The following is a 20,872-nucleotide window of genomic DNA, read 5'->3' on the forward strand; positions in this document are numbered from 1 at the left end:
CACTGGGTGCTAACTGGCCTTTTGCAATTTCTGTGTCTATTTGCAGATACAGGCTGAGTATAAGTGGAAATGCAGCTTAAAAGAGAGCTGAAAGCCCCCTGCTCTCACATCAGATCTCCAGGAAGATAGCCAGTACCCTAAGATGCTTACAGAGCCAAAGCTCAGTGATCCATGTTTTTTTAATAATGTTGCATGCCACCCTAATCTCCAAACGCTGCAAGATTACGGGGGTTCCAGCTGTTAACACAGGGTTCGTGTTTCCTATTGGAAATGAGGCAGAGTGGAGACTGTGGTGTCTTCATGATATATGGTTTATTTACACATATAGGTATGTGCTCCAACCCTCTCTCCAGCTTGCTGCCTTTATCAGCCTGCAACATTTTTTCTTCTAGGTCACATCACAGCCAACCCTAAAAAAACACAACAAAAACACTTTACCTCAAATTCTGCCTTTGTCTTCTAACTAACTCTGAGTCTGGCCCAGAACCTGTACTTTCTTAATGGCCAATTGCCTTTCCTTTGTTCTTTTAATGCCCCATCTCCCACCAGGCCATCTCCTGAGCATGGTAAACTGGGTCCAGGGATTAGGGGTCTGCCATCCAGTTTAACTAAGCCTTGTTTCAATTCTAACACCTACTGGACACAGGAATGTAGGGGAGTCTGATGCCCACAAACACTATGTATCTAACTAAAGACATATACATGTGAATTTTTTGCAATTTACTAGCTCCTGGTCCTCCAGAACCTCCGTCCCAAGATACTCTACCAAAGCTATGCTCCTCTCCTCAAGCCACACCCCACCCAGTCCTACTCCACTCTCTATAGTGTTTTTGCCTGACCACAAAGTGTCCTTGAACTGCAGTCATGTCTCTTGCTTGTCTTGAGAGATAGGGCTTTGTGGAAGCCTCTGGCTTTTGTATGGCTGGAATGTAGCTTACTACAAGTGGTGGCCATTTTAGGTGCATTCAAAATGACACAGAATCACTGAGATACAGGTCCTTTTGGAACTGGAAAAGGGAAGGACGGGGGCAGAACAGGGTGAGGGAACATGTTCCACCAACATGCGCAGGGGCCAGGAACGGAACCCCCACGCAAAAAGGTCGTCATCTGTAGACTAAAGTGTTACATTTCTTGTTCCACTCAGTTTTCCTTCTCCCCATCTAAAAGTTGCTTGTGACAGAATGTGGCCCTTGAGCTGAAACCCGTTCCCCGTCACTGCTTTAGAGCTATTTTTGGATATTAATTGGCCTGTTGGTAAGCTTTTGTGATAATTTTTTTGAAAAATTATATCTTTAATTCATGCTGGCTAAGGAGAACGTTTTATTACATTGCTGGCATCATTTAAGCACCGCTGCACTATATTACACAGGAGTATATAGTATGTAGAGAGCCAAAATATGAACTCATGATATTCTGATTGAGGCAGACCATGATGAGGCCTTGGTTTGGGAATGTGTGAGATACGTTTCTTTCTCCTTTCTTTTAAGTCTTGACAGTTAAAATAGCCCAGCAACTATGTGTCCTGGGAAAATCTGATATGTGTGTGTGTGTGTGTGTGTGTGTGTGTGTGTGTGTGTGTGTGTGTGTGTAGAATATATATATATAAATGTAGATGGTCAGACATTGAAGCATGGGAAGTCTAAAAATTTGTTATGATTTGGCATAATATTTGGCTTAATTGATATGTATGTGTATAATTGGATATAACTGAAATAATTGAATTGTGTTTTAATTGGAAAATTTAGCCAGTTCTGCTACCAAGTTTGTGCATGCATGCTTATGCTTAAATATACATGAGAGAGATAAAGGGAACCAGTTAGATGGTGGCAGCATCTGTCAAAATCTTAGCTGAGGATCAAACAGAGACAGACAACAGACATACAGCAGGCATCCTAAGCTGTACCTTTGAAACTGCCTTTCTGAATCACAAGCTATTCCTAATAGCTGATGAGAAATCCAGAGCCAGTCTTTTTAAAAGTATTTCACATACAACAATTAGGCTCTTCTAAACAAGAATGCTTTTAAAAAGGTAAAGGACCCCTGACAGTTAAGTCCAGTCGTGAACGACTCTGGGGTTGTGACACTCATCTCGCTTTACTGGCCAAAGGAGCCGGCGTTTGTCTGCAGACAGTTTTTCCAGGTCATGTGGCCAGTATGACTAAGCTGCTTCTAGCGAAACCAGAGCAGCGCATGGAAACGCTGTTTATCTTCCCGCTGTAGTGGTACCTATTTATCTACTTGCACTTTGACGTACTTTCGAACTGCTAGGTTGGCAGGGGCTGGGACCGAGCAACGGGAGGCGGGAGCTCACCCCGTCGCCGACCTTCCGATTGGCAAGCCCAAGAGGCTGAGTGGTTTAGACCACATCACCACCTGCATCCCTCATGTTTTTAGCAGACACCAAAAAGAGGACAGTGAAGATGCCTGCTTGATCTCAAAAGGCAGGGAGTTCCAGCATGCAGGTGTTGCCATGCCACACAATCAAGTTCTTACAAAGGCAGAACAGGTATTACCGTATGTGGCACCTGTAGTAGAGCCAATTCCACCGATTGATGTGGTTCTCTAACATCAAGTGTAGGAGAGTTTGTTGGTTTGGTTCCAGGGTGGAAAATCAACAAGAACCCTGTGCATTCTGAAACTAAAAACTATATTGTTCCATGCCACCCTAATCTCCAAATGATGCAAGATTCCAAGGGTTACAGTCATCTACCTAGTGTGTGTCTTTCCTTTGGAATAAGGGACAGTGGAGACTGTGATGTCTTTATGATATATGGTTTATTTACACATACATACAACCTGTGCCTACGATGAAGGGGTTCACAGTATTAACACCCCAAGGGGGTCTTGCTTCCCCAACAGAAATAGCTCTGTCTCCCGGCTGCCCAGGCAGCAGCCTGCCAGCTACTAGTTTCTAGCTCACATAACTCCCAACTCTGGTTTTTGTCTTTCTAGATACCAACAAATTGTGGGAAGAGAAGCCACTCATTTGCTGTCTGGCACAGATCTACTTCCTTTGTTACCTTAATGGTCCAAACTTAGAGGGCCATTACCTCACCAGGAATTGAGTCCATTTTGGATCCAGGAATTAGAAGGGAGCTCAGACATACAGCCTACCCATCCCACCACCAAACTCATAACAATATACTTTTAAACCATGTTTGAAATGAAGGAAAGATGTGGTGGAAATCTGTTTAAATAAATGCACAAAGTATTTTGATAATTATGGAGGGCTGCTAGCTAAATAATGAAGTGTGCATACCAGACTGGTGCAGGTTCGACTTACGAATTTTTAGATAGGGTTGCTTCGACTTACGAATTTTTCCGTTTCCAATGCATTCCTAGGGGAAATTGCGTTTCCAATGGCGTTTTTCAACTTACGAATGTTTCAACTTACGAAGGTGCCTTCGGAACGGATTTAATTCGTAAGTCGAGGCACCACTGTTTGTGTTTCATAGCCAGTTTAATCTTAAATGAAAGTTAATAAAACATAATTAGGAAATAAAAGTACTCATATATGAATGGCAGAAGTCTCCTATTCCAGGCACTCTATTTTTCCCATCTGAACTCCAACCGACTGGAGAGATTTTGGTTTGAAATTTCATTGGAAGGTGGCATCTCTTGTGGAGGTAAACTAACCCTGCCCAGCCCCCTGCTGCAAGACCAGCTCTGGGGAGGAGCAAAGCAAGTGCAATTTGTGTGAACAGGGAATGCATTATCATTGGGTGGTATCAGTCATGGTAAATAATTTCACTGGGTCTACTCTGAGTAAAATTTAGCTGACTGCCTATTTGTTGTTGTTGTTGTTGTTGTTGTTAAGAAGGAATTTCACAAATAAAGCCAGCAGCAAAATAACTAGATTCTATGAGATTTCAGCACCTCACAGTGTAACAAGCCAGACATATCTGTGATGCGGAGAATATCAAGATCCTCATGGGAAAATATAAGCCAACTGGGTAGGATCCCTCAGAGCAGAGTGAACTTTGATGCACCCTGAATGAAACAAATACATGCCTGTCCACCCCCGTGTGATACAAGAACACATTTGCACACAAAGGGATGAAAATGTATTCCCTGCAGTCACGAACTATGGAAAGCGTCCAGCTATTTGATTATGCTTTTCCTTTCCTTATCTCCTGAGCTGTAAGGAACCCATGGCTCTGCAGCATATCCTTTGTGTCTCTATCCGTATCAATCCTCTTTATGCAGTTTAGCATATTGATCTGTGCAGGCAACAAAACAAAAACTATGCATCTTTAAAAAAAAAAACCCATCAGAATGCACTGCATTGCAAACGGAGCCTGGAAGGAATTAAAACTGCATATTTGGTAGATTATTGCAACAGGAATGTTATCTCTATATACAGATAACATCCAGATACAGAAAATGGAATCAAGCTACTCACAGAGTGAACCACAGGGAAAGTCTCCATTTCCTCGATTTCATCCGACTGCATTCAAAGCCAGGGCTGCAGCAAGCAGGATCAGCAAGCTAGCAACACTTAAGAGTCACATCCGCAGTACCTTAGCTAGGAGGGAGAGGGGAAGGACTGGGGATCCTCTTGCCTTGGGGGCATCATCTGACCAGGTAGAATCCTGTACAGATCAGAGATTTATGAAGGATAACAGTAGGATAACTGAAGCATTTGACATTGGGTTCCACCAGCAAATAGCCACGGATGAAATCAGACACAGGTTACTGATCTGTTCTTGGGTACTCAAGGGAAGAAATCTATGCCACACAGAGCAAGAAAGAAACAGCATAAAATTCTGTTCTTCATATAAATCCAGCTTTATGACATTTAGAGAACTTGCGTGAAGAGATCCTGATTAATGTGCCAGGGTTTTGTGGATTTTTTGGGTGGTGATGGAATGGTTCGATTTTTTACCCTTCTGGTTTTTAAATAAATCTTTTATAATTTGAAATTTATATTCCTTTCTTTAAAAAAAATTCTAAACACTGACAAATAAAAATATCTAAAACAAGTTATTAAAACATGAATAATAAATGAAACATGATAACATCAAGAAACAATTCAAAGAGCAGAAGCAGACAAAAAGCATATTTTCAGAAAAACCTGCTGGAAAAGAAAGCACTCACCTGCTCGCCAAAAGGTGAGCCGTAATAGGGCCGAGGAGAGCATTCCACTGTCCTAGTGCCACCACAGAAAAATAAAATATTGCCCCTTATGTGAATGACAAAGACCATGGCTTTCAGAGATGATATCAGTCAATCAAATTCATATGGATACAGGTGATTGTTGAGATATTCTGATCCACGCCATCTAGGGTTTTAACACTTTCAGTTAAGCCTGGAAATGAACTAACAAACATTGCAGATGGTATAATACTGCAATTATACATTTCAACCTGCCAGACTGAGTTAGCATTCTGGCAGTCACACTCTGGTCCAACTCAAGCTTTTTCAGAGGCATCTCCACACAGAGAGCATTTAAGCAATCCAACATGGAAATTATTATTCCAGTCTTAAAGTCAGATCCACATCAGTTTTTTATTTATTTCTAAAAAGTACATGAAAATGTGAAAGAAGTTTTGTGTGCATGTCACCTAATATACATATTTCTGCAAGTTTCTCCCTGGTGTAATGCATTTTTGTACTATATTTTCACAAAGAGAAGTATTTTAACGTGTGCGCTTTCCCTGCATGCATGCTTTTACATATTGTCAGGGGGTCTCCTTACAGAGAGCCCCCACCCATCATTTTCACCAGCTCATCACCCAGCGTCAACATGAGCAGCGAGTCAGAGGAGAGGAATGAGGAAGTGAGCGGAGTGGAGAGAGGGCTCTCATATGCTACAGAGCCATTGCACCGCTCTGAGGGAGAGCTAGGGGAGGGGGAGCTGAGACAGCCATCGGGGGTGGCGTTTTGGGGTCCCCAGGCTCTTATGCTGGGCGAAGACCAGGAAGAAGCCATTGCGAGGTTCTGATACGGACTGAGCAGTCATGTTTCCCGATACTCTTGCACTGTAAATAGCATGCACAATAAAACTCTGAAAGAAAAGATGGAGTGAAGCATCTTTACTCATGAGTAGCCACAGCCTTCTCTGACACATGCTTTTTTTTGGGGGGGGGGTCGGAGAACTGCACTCCAAATTTTGGAGAAGTGAAAATCTAGAAAGGCAGCTGCACTTTAGTCTGCATACTGGTTTGACAGGTATGAATTAGGTAGGTTCACAGTCAAATGTAAACTGAATAAATCCCACATCTCCATTTCTAGCTGAATGTTTCCTATTCCTGGTTCTGCTGCAGGTGGACCAGTTAAGGACAGTCAGTTGCCTCTGGGTATGCACCTACTCAACTGGTTGACAGACAGAGACACAGGCCTGACTTGGCAAAGGAAACCAGGTCATTTAAAAGGCTTGTTGAGAGAGAAAAAGAGGAAGTCCTCCTTTGGGCCCAGTCTTATTCAACATCTTTATCAATGACTTGGATGATGGGCTTGAGGGCATCCTGAGCAAGTTTGCAAATGACATCAAATTGGGAGGGGTGGCTAATACCCCAGAGGACAGGATCACACTTCAAAATGACCTTAACAGATTAGACAACTGGGCCAAAGCAAACAAGATGAATTTTAACAAGGAGAAATGTAAGGTACTACACTTGGGCAAAAAAAATGAAAGGCACAAATACAGGATGGGTGACACCTGGCTTGAGAGCAGTACATGTGAAAAGGATCTAGGAGTCTTGGTAGACCACAAACTTGACATGAGTCAGCAGTGTGATGCAGCAGCTAAAAAAGCCAATGCAATTCTGGGCTGCATCAATAGGAGTATAGCATCTAGATCAGGCATCCCCAAACTTCGGCCCTCCAGATGTTTTGGACTACAATTCCCATCTTCCCCGATCACTGGTCCTGTTAGCTAGGGATCATGGGAGTTGTAGGCCAAAACATCTGGAGGGCCGCAGTTTGGGGATGCCTGATCTAGATCAAGGGAAGTAATAGTACCACTGTATTCTGCTCTGGTCAGACCTCACCTGGAGTACTGTGTCCAGTTCTGGGCACCGCAGTTCAAGAAGGATATTGACAAGCTGGAATGTGTCCAGAAGAGGGCAACCAAAATGGTCAAAGGCCTGGAAACGATGCCTTATGAGGAACGGCTTAGGGAGCTGGGTATGTTTAGCCTGGAGAAGAGAAGGTTAAGGGGTGATATGATAGCCATGTTCAAATATATGAAAGGATGTCATATGGAGGAGGGAGAAATGTTGTTTTCTGCTGCTCCAGAGAAGTGGACACGGAGCAATGGATTCAAACTTCAAGAAAGAAGATTCCACCTGAACATTAGGAAGAACTTCCTGACAGTAAGAGCTGTTCGGCAGTGGAATTTGCTACCAAGGAGTGTGGTGGAGTCTCCTTCTTTGGAGGTCTTTAAGCAGAGGCTTGACAGGCATATGTCAATAATGCTTTGATGGTGTTTCCTGCTTGGCAGGGGGTTGGACTGGATGGCCCTTGTGGTCTCTTCCAACTCTATGATTCTATCTGAAAAAAATCGCGGCGGTTTTAGGTAGGGATTTTTCGACTTACGAGTTTTTAGATAGGGTTGCTTTGACTTATGGATTTTTCCGTTTCCAATGCATTCCTATGGGAAATCGCGTTTCCAATGGCGTTTTTCGAATAACAACTTTTTCGACTTACAAAGGTGCCTTCGGAATGGATTAAATTCGTACGTCGAGGCACCACTGTATCTCACTTCCTTTTGAATAGTTGGCCATATGTTCCAAGAAGGCATCATCTGTGTCCTCAGTTTGGCTTGGGGATCTATAGTAAACTCCCACAATGAGATCACTGTTATTTTTCTCTCCCTTAATTTTGACCCAGATACTGTACTCTCAATTTGGCTTTGAAGTTTTAAATCCTGGATCTCTTCACAGATATACACATCTCTGATATATAATGCCACTTCTCCTCCTTTCCTGTTTGGTCTATTTCTCAGAAATAGATTGTATCCCTCTATTACTACATTCCAATCATGAGACTCATCCCACCAGGATTCAGTGATGCCTATTATGTCGTATTTAGTTTGCTGTACCAAGAGCTCAAGTTCATCTTGTTTATTTCCCATGCTCTGTGCATTAGTATACAGACATTGAAGACCATTGATCACCCCCAGCCTCTTATTTAAGGATTTTTCCTCCCACCACTAGGTTTGCGTGCTGTTTGCTCCATTTGGTCCCTGACATTTGGATGATCATCTTCAGCACTTGATAGATTCCTACCTTCAGGACCACTGTCTCCCTCCCCCACATAAGTCAGTTTAAAGCCCCCCTGATGAGGTTTTTGAGATTCTCGGCAAAAACATTCCTCCCAACCCTTGTGAGGTGCAGCCCATCACTTGCCAGAAGTTCATCTTCAGGAAACTGCAGACCGTAATCTAAGAATCCAAACCGTTCCTGTTTGCACCATTTGTGAAGCCAGTTGTTCACTTCCCCTATTTTACCCTCTCTCCCTGGGCCACGTCGTTCAACTGGGAGGACAGATGAGATGACAATTTGTGCATTTAATTGCTTCAACTTCCTGCCCAGAGCCTCATATTCACTTTTGATCTTCTATGGCTAGCAGTGTCATTGGTTCCCACATGGACCAAAAGGAAGGGGTATTTGTCAGTGGGTTTTATGATTCCTTGCAACTGTTCTGTTACATCTTGGATCTTGGCCCCGGGGAGACAGCACACCTCTCGAGACGTCTTTTCAGGCCCACAGATCACTGCTTCTGTACCCCTCAGTAGGGAATCCCCTATCACCACTACACACCTCCTCATAGGCTTGGTCATTTACAAACTCTCTCACAAAATCCAGAGTAAAGAGCTTTGTGCTGCACGATTTATGATGCCTTAGTCTTCCAAGAACAAAGTTGTTACATTTGGCCTGAAAGTAGGACACTGACAAATTATGTAACAAATAAACAATCATCCCAACAATAACATGTTTATGCTCTGCAATTCCTATTGTAAACAGGCATGAAGGAGTCCACTAAAAACGCTGTAGATGAATTAGGAAACTGATTTCTCGCCATGTAAACTAGCTTATATGAATCCCAATATTTATAGTCTTAAGTAACAGTAAACTATTGTACTTACAATTCCAGATACTGTACTTAAACTATGATCCAAGGACCACCATGATGAAAATAACAGTAAAATGCTGGTGTGTCCTAGGTTAGCAATCTACCTAACAGAAATCCCACTGAACTCAATGGAACTTACTTCTGAGCAGGCATGTTAAAGTGACAAGCCTTCTGTCTTCAGCACCACAAGCATCTATAATGTAATGTCAAAGGAACACCCAGCAGCTTGCACTCACAGAGAAGCATTCATTACTCCCTCAGTGCCCACCCATGGGCGTACCCAGCATGGGGCAGCTGCCCCCCCCCCCAGAAGCAGGGCAGCTGGAGAGGACAGGCAGGGACGCTGCCTGCTGTGCTCTGCCTCAGCCTGCTTGGCTGAAGGGAAACGGCGGCAGCGGCAGCGAAGCTGCCTCCATTGAAAAAAACCTTCTGTGCTGTGCTCGCTGTGACTTGAAAGAGTGTGGGCTGAAGTTAGCCCAGGTCCAGGTCCAGGTTTCCCTCAACAGAGGCAGCTGCTGCCTCGTTTTAGTCACTGCTGCCATTAAAGGAGCGGGCGAGGCAGGAGTGCAAGCGCAGGTGGCTCCGTGTGCTGCCTTGTAAACGGCCCCCTTTCCTCTGGGGTGTGTGGACGTTGACCATGCCTCCTGGGGGGATCCTGGCCACATCATTGCCAGCTAGCCAATCAGGTGGCTGGGGAGCGTGGCTGGGGAGCGTGGCTGGGGTGTGTGGCTGGTGTGCCCCCCCTAGCTTTGATCCTGGGTACGCCCATGTGCCCACCCCCTAATATTCTTAAGAGGATCTCTTCTCCAGTCTTCAGGGTAGTTGGAAGTAGGAAAGCAGAAAAGTCCTCTTTTCCTTCCTTTCTGCAGTTTTAATCTGAAATCTTAGGTGCAGTACTGCACCCAGAGCTCAGAAACTGCTTGTGCTAATGAAATTCCCTGTTGCAAAATGTGCCTAGAACACTGTTTTGAACACTGAACTCCCTGGATCCATCCAGTCATTCAATCCTGGCTAGATCTTATAAGCCATGAGAAGCAATGGTCAAGAACATGTGGTCAGTCTAACTCCCTGCAAGCACCTTGTTGTATCCCTAGGCAGCAAAAGCAAAAAAATGATTCCACAAGATGTTACCAGATGGTGTCCAAGACAACAGGAGCGGTGGCGCAGACACTTGTCTATCCTCCTCCATAATTGGTCCCAGAGCCAGCAAGACTTGGGTAGAATCATAGTAGACTTGGAAGGGACCCAAGGGTCATCTAGTCCAACCCCCTGCAATGCTGGAATCTCAGCTCAAGCATACATGACAGATTGTCATCCAAACTCTGGTTAAAAACCTCCAAGGAAGGAGAGCCCACAAGCTCCCAAGGGAAACCGTTCCACTGTCAAACAGCTCCTACTGTCAGAAAGTTCTTCCTGATGTTTAGTCAGAATCTCCTTTCTTGTAACTTGAAGCCATCGGTTCAGTCCTACGCTCCAGAGCAGAAGAAAACCAGTTTGCTCCATCTTCCATGTGACAGCTCTTGAGATATCTGAAGATGGCTATCATATCTCTTCTCAGTCTCTTTTCCAAGCTAAACATACCCAGCCCCTTCAACCGCTCCAAATAAGGCCTGGTTTTCAGACCCTGGATCGCCTTGGTTGCCCCACTATGTTCCAGCTTATCAACATCCTTCTTAAATCATGCTTGATTTTCCTCCAGCCTAGTGTTGTTGTTGATGAAGGTCATGTCAGTCCAAAATAAAACATTACTCTTTCATGATTTGATCATGGATCAAGGGACCAACCTGGAATGCATCAGCAAGGATGAGGTGTGTGCGAGTTGGAGCAGTGGGGGGACTGGCCTAACACACATTTGTCCATCCAGATACTTGAACACCACACCTTGGAGAGCCAAACCCAAAATTTGTAAAATGAAACTAAAGAACCTAACAAAAACACCATACTTCTTCCTTCCTTCATTTACACACCTTACAATCAAATAGGCATATTACAAAGAAACATGAAGCCTTGGATTGTTTGAAGACCATGTGATACTTCTGGACTTTGAACTTTTAATTACTAGATGAAGCCACGTACAAATCCACTGAAGCACATTTGAATACTATGGCATTTCAATACTTAAATTTCAGAACTAAAATGAGACCTTTTTCACAGAATGTGTTACCAGAAGAAACAAAACCAGTTTTCTGCCCCCAACATATCTGTCTCTCTCTGTTGTATCATTGCCTTATTTAGTCTCTCATATAACTAATAGAAGAATGGTGTTACTTTCACACTTTCAGGGACCAAAATTATATATCACATGAACTTTCACCTAGTTCTATATAAATCCCTAATCTAATTATGTTCTTGCACTGAAAAACAGATTTTCATAAGCCACATTACTCCAGTACAACAGCACACCTTCTTCCATGACAATGACAAAGATTTTTATTGTTGTTAAAACAGCTGTCTCTCTTAGTCTAGTGTTCTTCTTCCAACAGTGGTCAAACAGATGTCCGTGAGAAATTCATAATCAATCCATATTTGAAGTGTCAAATGAGGACATAAAAATGAAGGACTTATTAAGGTTTTGTAGTGGCAGCAAGGCTATATACTGCTTTAAAATAGGAGTTGCAGAATTTGGATATCAAACTTTGGTATAAAAATGCCTGGCATATAACCATAGAGGAAAAGCTTAACACATAAAATAAGAATATTAAAAGGAACTCAAAAACCCACAAGTGTTTTATGACATATGGTGGAAATTCACTGCATATAACAAGGGCTGAAAAACACTCCGTCACCTGCATCTTCAAAAATATTATCTTCATGATAGTTTGTATCTTAATTGTACTGCTGACCATCTGTACAGTCAAATTGGAGCACTACTGGATACTCCTAGACCTAGGCTGTACCTATGTGACTTAATTACATGCGGGGGGGGGGGGGGGGAGAGAGGACAATATCATAATTATCACTTTAATACCAGGAATTGGTTGTAAGTGGGTGGGGGAGAAGTTTATTGGTTGCAGTTTTGTGTTGTATATTTTAAAACTAATTTTAAAAAAATAAAAAATTCATGATCAGAGCAGTCATATTTTGTTGTATACTCCCATTAGCTGATAGTCAGAGATACCTTTGATAATCAAAGCATTTAAACAGCATGTAGTGCATTGAAAATTAAGAATACTGTACTATATAAAAGTTCTGAATTATTGACTTTGGTGACCAGTATTTCTTCATGAAAATAATCCAGGTCAAGCATACATCAAATGTTTATATTGGCGCAAATGAAACAAACCTGCTTTTTGCTTTAGAACCGTTTAAAATAAAAAGGCTGAAGCCCTCGAAATTCACGAACAATCATTGTGCTCCACACTTTTCTTGCTAGCTTTCTTCCTTTGATACATACAGTTCCTTGTTCTGAGAACAGAGTATGTGGCAAGAGAAAAACAATTTCTTTCACTTATACTCTTGGATTCTGCTCCCCTGCAGACTTCATTCTTAAAAGCTGGCAGGGGATTTGATGAGAATGCTGAATTCTGAGGGGCTGGAGCATAGGATCCTTGTCAGTTTCAACTCCTGCTGGCCTGATACAAAGCTTAGGTCACATGCATTACATCCATTGAAATGCAACACCTCCATCTCTCTCCCTCTTTAGCTTCCCATTCAACAGTTAACATATTGCATACCTAAGAGGCGACCTGTTATGCTGCACCAGAAGATAAAACACAGTCAAATTTAAGGTCTTTTAAAATATGGGCAAACAAAGCACACAGTTCTCATGCCCAAGCGTATAAAACAGATTTGTTGTTGTTGTTTAGTCATTTAGTCGTGTCCGACTCTTCGTGACCCCATGGACCAGAGCACGCCAGGCACTCCTGTCTTCCACTGCCTCCCGCAGTTTGGTCAAACTCATGTTCGTAGCTTCGAGAACACTGTCCAACAATCTTGTCCTCTGTCGTCCCCTTCTCCTAGTGCCCTCAATCTTTCCCAACATCAGGGTCTTTTCCAAGGATTATTCTCTTCTCATGAGGTGGCCAAAGTATTGGAGCCTCAGCTTCACGATCTGTCCTTCCAGTGAGCACTCAGGGCTGATTGCCTTAAGAATGGATAGGTTTGATACAGAGTACTGTATCTTTATTATACTGCCATCCTGTGGCTGCTTTGGCTTATATACTAAGCCTCGTTTCCTTGCTACATTTCTGTTTCTGCCATTTTTCTCCAGCTTGTTCAGATGCTCTTCAATAACCAACTTTGGATAAATCTTTTACAATTTCATTCTTCCTATTCTTCTTCCTTCATTATTAAAAGAATTTCTTTTAAGTAAGAGAAAGCAAGTACACACGCCCATTTGCCACATGCACTGTTCATTGCTTCTTTGGAGGAGATGAGAAATGTGCAATTCTTCCCTTGCAAAACTTAGCTACCCTGGTGAAGCACCGTGGCTACGAAGCCACTGCCATGAACTCACTAGGTGGCTTCAGGCAAGCCACTCTCTTGTTCTTCCCTCTGCAATGTCGGGGATGAAGACAACTTACAGCAGTGCTACTCAAAGTAGTGGTCCACTGACAAGTGCAGTCCATAAGCCATCGGCTTCCGGTCCTCACCGACTTCACTGCAGCCCATGTTGGGTGTGACACTTCAAGGACAAAGTATGGACCAGTCCCTGGCACATTGGTGGGGTGGGGAATTACCGGTACTGGTCCACCACACTGGAGTTTGAAAAGCATTGCTTTACAGGCTGTTGCAAGGATTAAAAGTACTGTAGGTCACGAACGTGAACACTTGAAACTGCTGTGCAAACATTGAGCGTTATTACAGTATGATCCTATAAAGGTAAAGGGATCCCTGACCATTAGGTGCAGTCGTGACCGACTCTGGGGTTGCGGCACTCATCTCGCGTTATTGGCCAAGGAAGCCAGCGAACAGCTTCCAAGTCATGTGGCCAGCATGACAAAGCCGCTTCTGGCGAACCAGAGCAGTGCACGGAAACGCCGTTTACCTTCCCGCTGTAGCGGTGCCTATTTATCTACTTTCACTTTGACGTGCTTTCGAACTGCTAGGTGGGCAGGAGCTGGGACCGAGCAACGGGAGCTCACCCCGTTGCAGGGATTCGAACCACCGACCTTCTGATCCGATACAAGTCTATTAAAAAGTAAGTCTCAAGGTGTTCAGAGTGCCTTACCTCCAAGGAAGGTGGGTAAAGGAATGCAGCTTATTATATCATATTCCCCCCTTAAAAATATGAACCTTTGCTGATTTTTTGGAAAGGTTTGTTGTATTCCACACACATTTGGCTCTTTCATGCATGCCTCTTTCTTTCCTTTCCCTTGTACTGTCATGTTTGAGATTGTAAACTCTTTAAAGCAGACACCTATACTTTTGTTGTTCCTTATTTTACTCTGTAAACATACCATGTGCATTGATCTCACTGCATAAATTAATGACAATAGTAATCCGGCACTGATTACTGAACTGCCACTCATTCAAAAAATAAAGGTAAGGCTCATGTTTACAGTTGGGTATCTTAGCACTTGAAACTGACAGTACAACCATGTTCCTTTGCTGAGCAACTGAAACTCCTACACTACAACAATATAAAAGTGATCAAACGACAATTATATGTACCAGAAGCAAATGAGGAAGAAAAATAACTCATTTTCTTTCAAAGTCAAAGGTTGATGATAGGGAAAGATTTTTTACATTATTTACAATAGAAAACAGCAGAACAATTCAAGTAAGGCTGCACCTATTACTGGCATTTGGGACTTGAGAACACTGACGGTAAGTACAGCTCAATTATTAAATCTTAACAATGTAACAGATTATGCTTAGCTTCTGCAATGCAAAGCATATCTTATCTCATTTCTGGGAAGGAAGCAATGCTTTTATTGCATGATTTTACCATTTTGTGGCTGTTTCTGAAGAGCAGGATACGGCTAATCCCATGTTTGCATTTTAAAAAGAAGGGGGGTGGGATAGTTGGGTGGTTTCAGGTTGCACAGAGTGGAATAGGCTATTTAATCCTTTGTCACTCAAAATCACCAGCCCAGCCTTTCTCACACAAGAAGGGGTGGGAGAAGGATACAATATCCCCCCTATTTTCTTTATGAATCTCTATGGGTTTCTGGGGGTTTTCCTGTTGTTATTCTGTCTCTCACAGCTACAATAAACCTACCGTTAAAATTATGGACTGGTCATTTCTTCGCCAGAGGGCAAACGGGCAAATTTAGCAGGGGATCAAATACTTTCCCCCCCTCACTGTACCTTTGTGGTCCTCGATGAGATAGCACAGTGTGCATACACTGATATCCATAAAAATGCACAGCCTTTACATGTTTGTGCATTGCATTGCACTGCATATGTGGCTACCATCATCCATGTCGTATTTTAGTGTATTACGAGAGAAAGAAAGCTCATATATGCAATATACCAGGCAAAAGAACAGCTCAGCTGCCATTTTTCTGGCACCATAGCCAATTCCAGCAACTAGCCCAAAGCGTAACATTCTGCTCCAGGAGTCAGCAAACTTTTTTTGGAGGGGGCCTGTTCACCGTCCCCCAGACCTTGTGGGGGGCTGGACTGCGTGCATTCTCTCTCTCTCCCTCTCCCCTCCAGCCCCTCCCCCCTGCCCACCTATGCTGCTGTTGGTGCTGTGCTCTCCCAAGTGCAGCTCCTGTGCCTGCCCCTGCGAGCGGCAGAGAGGTGAGCAGCCCCAACGGGCTGGCTGGCTCCAGAGAGGCGCTGCCCAAAGCCCAGCCCCCTTCCTCCACTATGCAGTGGGGAGAAACCAAGCAGAGGGAGGGAGGAGGCGCTGTGGTGTGGGGGGGAATGGTGTCCTCAAAAACCTGGTGGAGCAAAAAAAAAATTAACGGGAAAAATTAACAAACAGAAATGCCAATCCACAGAACGTCCGTGGGCCAGATCCTGAGGGTAATTGGGCTGGATCTGACCCACGGACCGTGGTTTGCCGACCCCTGTTCTGGTCAGTCTTGCTGGGTGGCAACACTTAGAAATCCTAAGTAAAAAAAGAAGTTCTGCTCCTATAGTTCACATGCAGAAGCCCTGACAACTAACCCAGTTCATATCTGTCTTAAATTTGTAATATACATACAACTTTAACTTCAAAGCTTCCAAATACGGTAAGGGGAGGGAATAACTAACTAGGAATTTATTTTTTGTGTGTTTCAGGATTGTCCAAGTTACAGGAGCAATATTTCTATACAATATGAACCTAGAAACGGATACATTTTGCCAAGAATACCTAGCACATAAAGGTACAGTAGTAAAACCATATTACTGGCTAACAGTGAGCCAAAGCTGTGTCAAGTGCCCTTATCACATACAAACAGGTGAAGAAGCAAGAGTTCCTTATGTAGAATTCCATAAGGCCTTTGGATTCCCATACAGATCAATGCCTTCCCATAATAAACACCTTCTATTTTATGAATTGCGGGATTCATCAGGGAAATTAACTCAAAAAGGTCATGCTACAAATTGCACAGAGTACAACATTCATCCAGAATCAATGTTATTTGAAATAGGCGGTTATCTAGATTCAGTTGTGCACAATTATGAGAATGCTGGATGCATAATTATTTATTCAAACTACTCACCTTGTAACGAGGCAGAGCATGGCTGCATAAGCAAAATGTACAACTTCCTGATGAAGTATCAAGACATTACACTCTGCATTTATTTTGCACAGCTGTACCACACAGAGGAGGATTTCCCAGTATCCACATGGAACTGTGAAGCTTTGCAAAGCCTGGCTAGCATGTGGCCTCAGGTGACATTGAGCCCACTGTGTGGTGGACTTTGGCATTCCCTCCTAAACAGTTTTGTGACTAATATACCACACCCAAGACTCCACCATCCAATTTTGCCTGCAAGAGTATGGGCTGATAGACAAAATGCACAACAAATTAGCAGCATTACAGGAATGAAATTCCCTTTTATGAAGACCCTGCCTCAGCCAGGCTATGGAAAACCAACTGTTCTGCCATCTCTGCAAAAGTACTTTTTGCCCAGTTCACACTCTCAGGATCTAGCACCAATGATGAATGGTAGATTGCCCCCTCTGAGGATACTGCCCCCCCTTTCAACACCTTCCGTTGATGTTTTTCCCAGTTTTAGAAAGCAGCCACTATACCCCCAACCTAAAAATATTGTCAGACACTTAAAAATGCCAGATAAGTCATTAAGCAAAGCTAAACATTTGCAAGTAATTCAAAACGGAAGATCTGTTTACATGGAATGAATTACTGAACGAATTTAAAGTATCAAGTCTAAAGAGCATGAACCGCACAGAAACAGGATCCAATCAAACTCATTCAAAAATTGAATGCAGGGCTGACAATTCACTCTGCATGTACGCAGCTCAAATGGCTCTACATGTTTTTCATATGTACTGTGGCTATTATGCCAGCATAGGAAAGACCAACTTCAAGCAGCTGGATGAAGAGACAAGGCAATCCTGCTGGTCAGTGTGACTACTGGACAGTGTCATCCTCCATTTTCTGTTAGAGTATTAAGACAGCTTTTCATCTTAAGGATCTTTCCTTTGTAATAATTATTTTGTACTGATTTGTTGTCATTCTTCTATGCAGTTTTGGCTGTAAACTTGTACCTGCCAACAGAAAGCTAAGACATAAATGTAATAAAATAAATCCAGTCATCAAACATGCTGCATGTAAAAGACTAATTATCAATTCTTCTATCATCTCCAGAAAATACCTTCAGTCAGCCGAGACATCATCAGAGTTATTTGGAAATTCAATTTCTTGTTGCTACGCCTTGCTTTTTTACTTTTTTGTGGATATCACATGTAGCTAGCTATTCAAACTTCCCTGTGAAATTATTAAAAAGTACTTGTAGGCATAATGGTTCGGAGTGGGTGGATACCTATTCCTGGGATAAACTTGCATCTGATGAAGTTGAATCTAGTCCAGGGGTTGACGAACTATGGTCTGCGGGCCGGAACAGGCCCACGAGGGTCATTAACCCGGCCCGGCCGCTGTCTGAGCTCCCTGGGGGGGGGGGGGGAAGAGGCCGCACGTTCTTGCATGAAGTCCTCCTTCAGTAGATGCAGGAGGAGGAAAAGGAGGAGGAGGAGGTGCCGCTGGCAGGAAAAGAGGTACCATCCAGGGCGGGGGAGGGGGTGAGAGATTTATGGTGGGAGGGGAGAGACGGGGGGGGGGGGACAGGTAGGAGCTCTCCCTGCTGGCTGTGTGGCAATGATCTGGCCTCCACTGCCGGTGGGAGGGTCCCCATTCCACCCCCGAAGCGCAGAAGAGGTGCCGGCAGCAGGAGGCCCAGCAGGCCGCAATGCAGCACCAAACCCAGGCAAGGACCCCCCATCCAAACAATGACTATCATCAGTGCAGGTAAGAAAATTTTTTAATTTTTATTTTTATTATCTACAATACTGTCTGGCGTGCCTGGTGCTCTTGTATGGAATGGGTCCTTTTAAAATGGCGGTTGGAGGATGGATGGCAGATAACAGATTGAGGTTGAATCCTGACAAAACAGAAGTACTGTTCGTGGGGGACAGGAGGCGGGCAGGTGTGGAGGATTCCCTGGTTCTGAATGGGGTAACTGTGCCCCTGAAGCCAGGGGCACAGCCAGGTGCCAGCCTGGGAGTCATTTTGGACTCACAGCTGTCCATGGAGGCGCAGGTCAATTCTGTGTCCAGGGCAGCTGTCTATCAGCTCCATCTGGTACGCAGGCTGAGACCCTACCTGCCTGCAGACTGTCTAGCCAGAGTGGTGCATGCTCTAGTTATCTCTCGCTTGGACTACTGCAATGCGCTCTACGTGGGGCTACCTTTGAAGGTGACTCGGAAACTACAACTAATCCAGAATGCGGCAGCTAGTCTGGTGACTGGGAGTGGCCGTCGAGACCACATAACACTGGTCTTGAAAGATCTACATTGGCTCCCAGTACGTTTCCGAGCACAATTCAAAGTGTTGGTGCTGACCTTTAAAGCCCTAAATGGCCTTGGTCCAGTATACCTGAAGGAGCGTCTCCACCTCCATCATTCTGCCCAGACACTGAGGTCCAGCACCGAGGGCCTTCTGGCAGGGGCGTAGCCAGGATCAAAACTAGGGGGGGGGCAAGCCATGGTCGTTCAGGGGCGGGGCCCCGAAGTGGGAACGTGGGCGGGGCTACAGGGCCAGCTGGCCTGATGATATCGTGGCGGCGGCAGCGGCCACCTTGTGCTTCTGGGGCTGGCAGCATCGGCGGCTACCCTGCTTGGCTGGAGAGGACGGGAGGGTCGGGCAGGCGAGAGGGGGTGACAGGGCGGGCGAGGGCGAGGCAAGGCACGGCCGCAGACACGACTGCTCCAAGGCGTTGCTGCATATCAGCATAATATTTCAACCATGTTGTGGGTTCAAGCCCCACCTTAGGAAAAAATTCCTGCATTGCAGGGGGTTGGACTAGATGACCCTTGTGGTCCCTTCCGACTACAATTCTATGATTCTATTGATATATAGCTATAGCATATGCATCATTCTGCTTTCTTGAATTGTCCTACTCCTAGGCATAGCAGCCAACTCCTAGAGGCCTAGGTGCATCTCCCCCCCCCCCAATTACTGGTAAATACAGTGGTTCCTCGGGTTACGAACGCGATCCGTTCCGGGTCGCAGTTCGTAACCCGAAAAGTTCGTAACCCGAAAAGGGCCCGAACCGCCGCTTTCCGCATGCGCAAAGCGCTATTTCCGCTATTTTTGTGCTTTGCACATGCGCAAAGGCGTGCGGCGCTTCTGCGCACGCGCGCACGACGAAAATACTTCCGGGTTTGCGAAGTTCGTAACCCGGGTTATTCGTAACCCGAGGTGTTCGCAACCCGAGATACGACTGTACTGTATTTTAGAGAGTCACCCCCCCCCATGTTGATGGGCTTTCTATGTGGGGCTTTTCTGCCCCCCCCCGTATTTTATTAAGGATGGAAGAGGGAAGGAAGAAATAGAGAGAGGGATAACTCATATTTGTGGGTGCCTCTGGGTGATGCTGTGATGCTGGAACTCTGCAGTAAGAGGACGGGAGGGTCGGGCAGGCGAGAGGGGGTGGCAGGGCGGACGAGGGCGAGGGAAGGCACGGCCGCAGTCACGACAGCTCCGAGGTGTTGCTGCATATCAGCATAATATTTCAACCATGTCGTGGGTTCAAGCCCCACCTTAGGAAAAAATTCCTGCATTGCAGGGGGTTGGACTAGATGACCCTTGTGGTCCCTTCCATGATTCTATTGATATATTACCATAGCATATGCATCAATCTGCTTTCTTGAATTGTCCTAGGCATAGCAGCCAACTCCTAGAGGCCTAGGTGCTGCCCCCCCCCAATTACTGGTAAATACTGTATTTTAAAGAGTCACCCCCCCATGTTGATGGGCTTTCTATGTGGGGCTAACTGCCCCCCCCCGTATTTTATTAAGGACGGAAGAGTGAGGGAAGGAAGGAAGAAATAGAGAGAGGGATAACTCACATTTGTGGGTGCCTCTGGGTGAGAGGAAGGAACCTTGTAAGCAGCTTTCTCTCTGCTTGATTTACAGCAGGCACGTCCAACAGGTAGATTGTGATCTACCAGTAGATCACTGGATGTCTGTGGTAGATCACTGCTAGATCACTGGCACCCCTAAAAAAAGCTCACCCCAAATTTTCCTCCTCCCTAAAAAAAAGCTGAACTATGACCTGAAGCCCTAAACAAAAATGGGCCTCCCTTCCTCCTAAAAGAAGCTCAACAAGTTTGACCTAAACTCAAAAAACAGGGCTTCCCTTCCTTAAAAAAACTCAACAGCTTTGACCTG

At 44.5% G+C, this 20,872-nt stretch overlaps 1 protein-coding gene across 1 annotated transcript; it reads left to right on the plus strand.

Moving 5' to 3' along the window:
• Nucleotides 1-14,610: 14,610 nt before the first annotated feature.
• On the plus strand, nt 14,611-18,000 carry APOBEC4 (apolipoprotein B mRNA editing enzyme catalytic polypeptide like 4). The gene is made up of 2 exons (XM_035123591.2): nt 14,611-14,847; nt 16,255-18,000. Exon 2 carries the CDS (start codon nt 16,292-16,294, stop codon nt 17,321-17,323), a length of 1,032 nt encoding a protein of 343 aa, XP_034979482.1. The 5' UTR covers nt 14,611-14,847; nt 16,255-16,291; the 3' UTR covers nt 17,324-18,000.
• The last annotated feature ends 2,872 nt before the right edge of the window (nt 18,001-20,872 follow it).

The sequence above is a fragment of the Zootoca vivipara genome, chromosome 7, assembly GCF_963506605.1.
Source record: "Zootoca vivipara chromosome 7, rZooViv1.1, whole genome shotgun sequence".
Classification (NCBI taxonomy): domain Eukaryota; kingdom Metazoa; phylum Chordata; class Lepidosauria; order Squamata; family Lacertidae; genus Zootoca; species Zootoca vivipara.